The 3,065-nt window shown below is 32.9% G+C and overlaps 1 protein-coding gene across 1 annotated transcript in view; it reads left to right on the plus strand.

The window, feature by feature from the left end:
* Positions 1-3,065, plus strand: part of MSH3 (mutS homolog 3) — a 234,120-nt gene that overhangs the window by 146,006 nt on the left and 85,049 nt on the right. Inside the window, exon 19 of the mRNA XM_011995562.1 lies at positions 2,141-2,252. Coding sequence (XP_011850952.1) covers positions 2,141-2,252 — 112 coding nt within the window. The remainder of the gene's footprint in view (positions 1-2,140; positions 2,253-3,065) is intronic.

Here is a 3,065-nt window from a genome sequence, read left to right on the forward strand (position 1 = left end):
AAAATGGGAGAATGATGATGCAGAAGTGAGGAGAGAAATCACTATCACATCATCCGTTTTCTTATTGTATTGCCCGTGTTACATCATCTTCCAAGAAGGTATAAAAGAAGAGTGCAGATGCCACAGTTGGAGTCTGCTTCTAACTTTCATTGAACACAGTTGAAAATTCAGAATTTTTCATTGTTCACCCATAAAGGCAAAGAGAAAAAAATTGACAGAAGGCCTTTCATAATTATTAGGTTCATCAGATGATGAATGTGAAGAGAAAGAAACCAGTGCCCTGGATATTCATGGTGATGGTGAAATTTCATGTATCAGCAAAATCTGAGATTCTGAATGCTCAGACAATATCCTAGGTGAATTTTCTCAAACTCAAGGATTGGTGTGTGAATAATGTATTTGTAAGGGCAAAATGAACTCTGTTATTCTCGTCCAGTTAATCATTCAATAGGAAACATTCATCATGTAATATTTGGTGACAAGAACCCGGACTATCCTGTTTTGCTGAAAGATGTGATAGTATTCTTCTATCTTTTATAATATTTATTCATTAAAATTTACTTGATACAATTTGTAGGTTATAATTTATAGACAGACAGGAGATTGAAAGGATATAGATGATGTAGAAATAAAGGTACTCATTTGATTATTCTAATTGGTGTTGATAAGTCAAAAAATGAAAATATTTTGCAATTATGGAGCAAAAATGACATCTCTTTAAGAAAATTATAAGCTTTAAAATATTTTGAAAACTTCAAGTATTTGTATTTTCGTTGATACAAATGTGAAAAGAATCAGAAATAATCAGCTCTAGAACCTATTAGAAATGTATTGAAATTTGGAATTTAGTATTTATGAATGAATATGTTCCAGATGCATGCTTGACAGCTGATGAGCAATGACCTTCAGAATGTGTTACCCATTTCAGATATATATGCCTTGAAAACCAGGAGAATATGGAATAAAACTTTGAGATTTACTGTGTTTAAATTCTTATTAAAATCTGTCATGAGGTTGATTTTTTTTTTTTTTTTTACTATCCCCTTATTCTCATTTCTGTAAAATTATTTGTGAAATGACTTTAAAGGAATATGTTATATCCAGATAGTAAATGGTGAAATCTATTTTTTATGTATGTACTGAGAGTTAAACTATTGAATTTTTTAAATTACAGAATAATATATTACAGTATGACTTTTCTAAAGAAATCAGAACCAGTATGATGCATACATAAACATAAATGCACAGAAGAAGGTTGGAAAAGGTAGACAGCAAGCTGGTCTAAGTAGTAACATCTGGGAAGGAGAGCTGAGAGTAAGGCAGGGCTCAGAGGGTCTTGACTACACAGCTAAAGCTGTAGATAAAACAGATATAGAGGTCTTTAAAAAACTTAAAGAACAACAAGGCCAAAATATGATTCTTGTATCCAAGTAAAAGATACAAAAGACCATAGAAAGATGTTTTAATGAAACAACGTATGAAAATTTTAGGTCATTTCGTTTCCAAGTCCAACACATAGTTTAATAATGACATCTAGAAATAATTTTATGTGATTTGCTTTATTATATTCATTAATGAAAATAAGTAGCAATAATCTGAACTGTTATCTTTACTAGTGAAAATATTGGTTTGATCTCAAACAATAATAGAAAAATGAAAAATAAAGCCCAGCATGGTGACATGCACCTATAGTCCCAGCCTCCTGAAGAGACTGAGGCAAGAGGATCACTTGAGCCCAGGAGCTTGAGGCTGTAGTGTGCTATAATTGTGTCTGTGAATAGTCACTGCACTCCAGCCTGGGCAGCACAGTGAGACCCTGTCTCTTAAAAAAAAAAAAAAAAAAGATCTCGTAAAGGTAAACTACAAGGGTGAAGCCATTTATAAGACTCTTCTAAAGTATGTGCTTCATTGCACAATTATTATAATAAATATTTTCCCAATTTTTATTTTATAGTTCAAATTTAACTTTTATACTCAAGGTTTTATTCTGGACATATGTTCTTAAAATCTATGTGTAAAGTTTTGTTTTCTGTCGTACAAACAGTACTGAAATTTTTCATGCTGTCTTAGTTTTTTTTTTTTTTTTTTTTTTTAAGGCTATTTCCATGCTTAGTAAATTGAAACATATTTCTTTTTGCAGACCAACTGTACAAGAAGAAAGAAAAATCATAATAAAAAATGGAAGGCATCCTGTGATTGATGTGTTGCTGGGAGAACAGGATCAATATGTTCCCAATAGTACAGATTTATCAGTAAGTACCATATAATACAAAACAATAAGTCAACATAACATCCCAAACTTTTAAATACGAAAGAAACATTTTTATAATTAAAAGTTACCCAAATTTCAACTTTGGCTTTAAATGAGCTAAGTCTGGACATAGTTTTATATTTACCATGAAATGTGAAATTGGTGCTATTTCCAATGAAAGATTATCAATAGGTTTAGTAACTAAAAGTTTAGTTCTAATTAGTTATCCTAAGTAACCCAATAAAAATATTTTACATTTGTAAATACCCAATATGCAAATAGAGTTGGAATAATACCATAGTTTTTGCAAATTCATATTAGCATGTAGTGTTCCATCCTTTGTACTGTGACTATTTTCAGATGTTCCGTGAAAGAATCAGAGATGCCTTTGCAGATTCCAGTGATGAGAATTTTCATTATAGGGGCTGTATTTCTCTTACATAACACGAATGATCCTGAATACTTAATTTATTTAACACATACTTACTGAGTGCCTGTGTCTCAGGTAATGAAGCGAGTATTAGGAACAGAGAGTGGTAAGCAAGACAGAAGTCTTCCCTGCCCTCACAGAGGTTGTTGTATAGCAGTGAAGACAGGCTAGTGCAATACAGCTTAGTGCATGGCATGTTGGAGGAGACCAGGATGGCCTGGGGATAGGTAGCAGGTTGACCTAACCCACGGGCAGGGAAGCATTGAGGAATGTTCCCCAGGGATGAGATACCAACTGAAGAATGAGTCAGTGCAAGCCATGGTATTGTTAGGGGAGTATTCCAGGTAGAAGAACCAGCATGGCAGTTGTTGGAAGTGAAGCATA

This window comes from Mandrillus leucophaeus, unplaced genomic scaffold, assembly GCF_000951045.1.
Source record: "Mandrillus leucophaeus isolate KB7577 unplaced genomic scaffold, Mleu.le_1.0 Scaffold491, whole genome shotgun sequence".
Lineage (NCBI taxonomy): Eukaryota > Metazoa > Chordata > Mammalia > Primates > Cercopithecidae > Mandrillus > Mandrillus leucophaeus.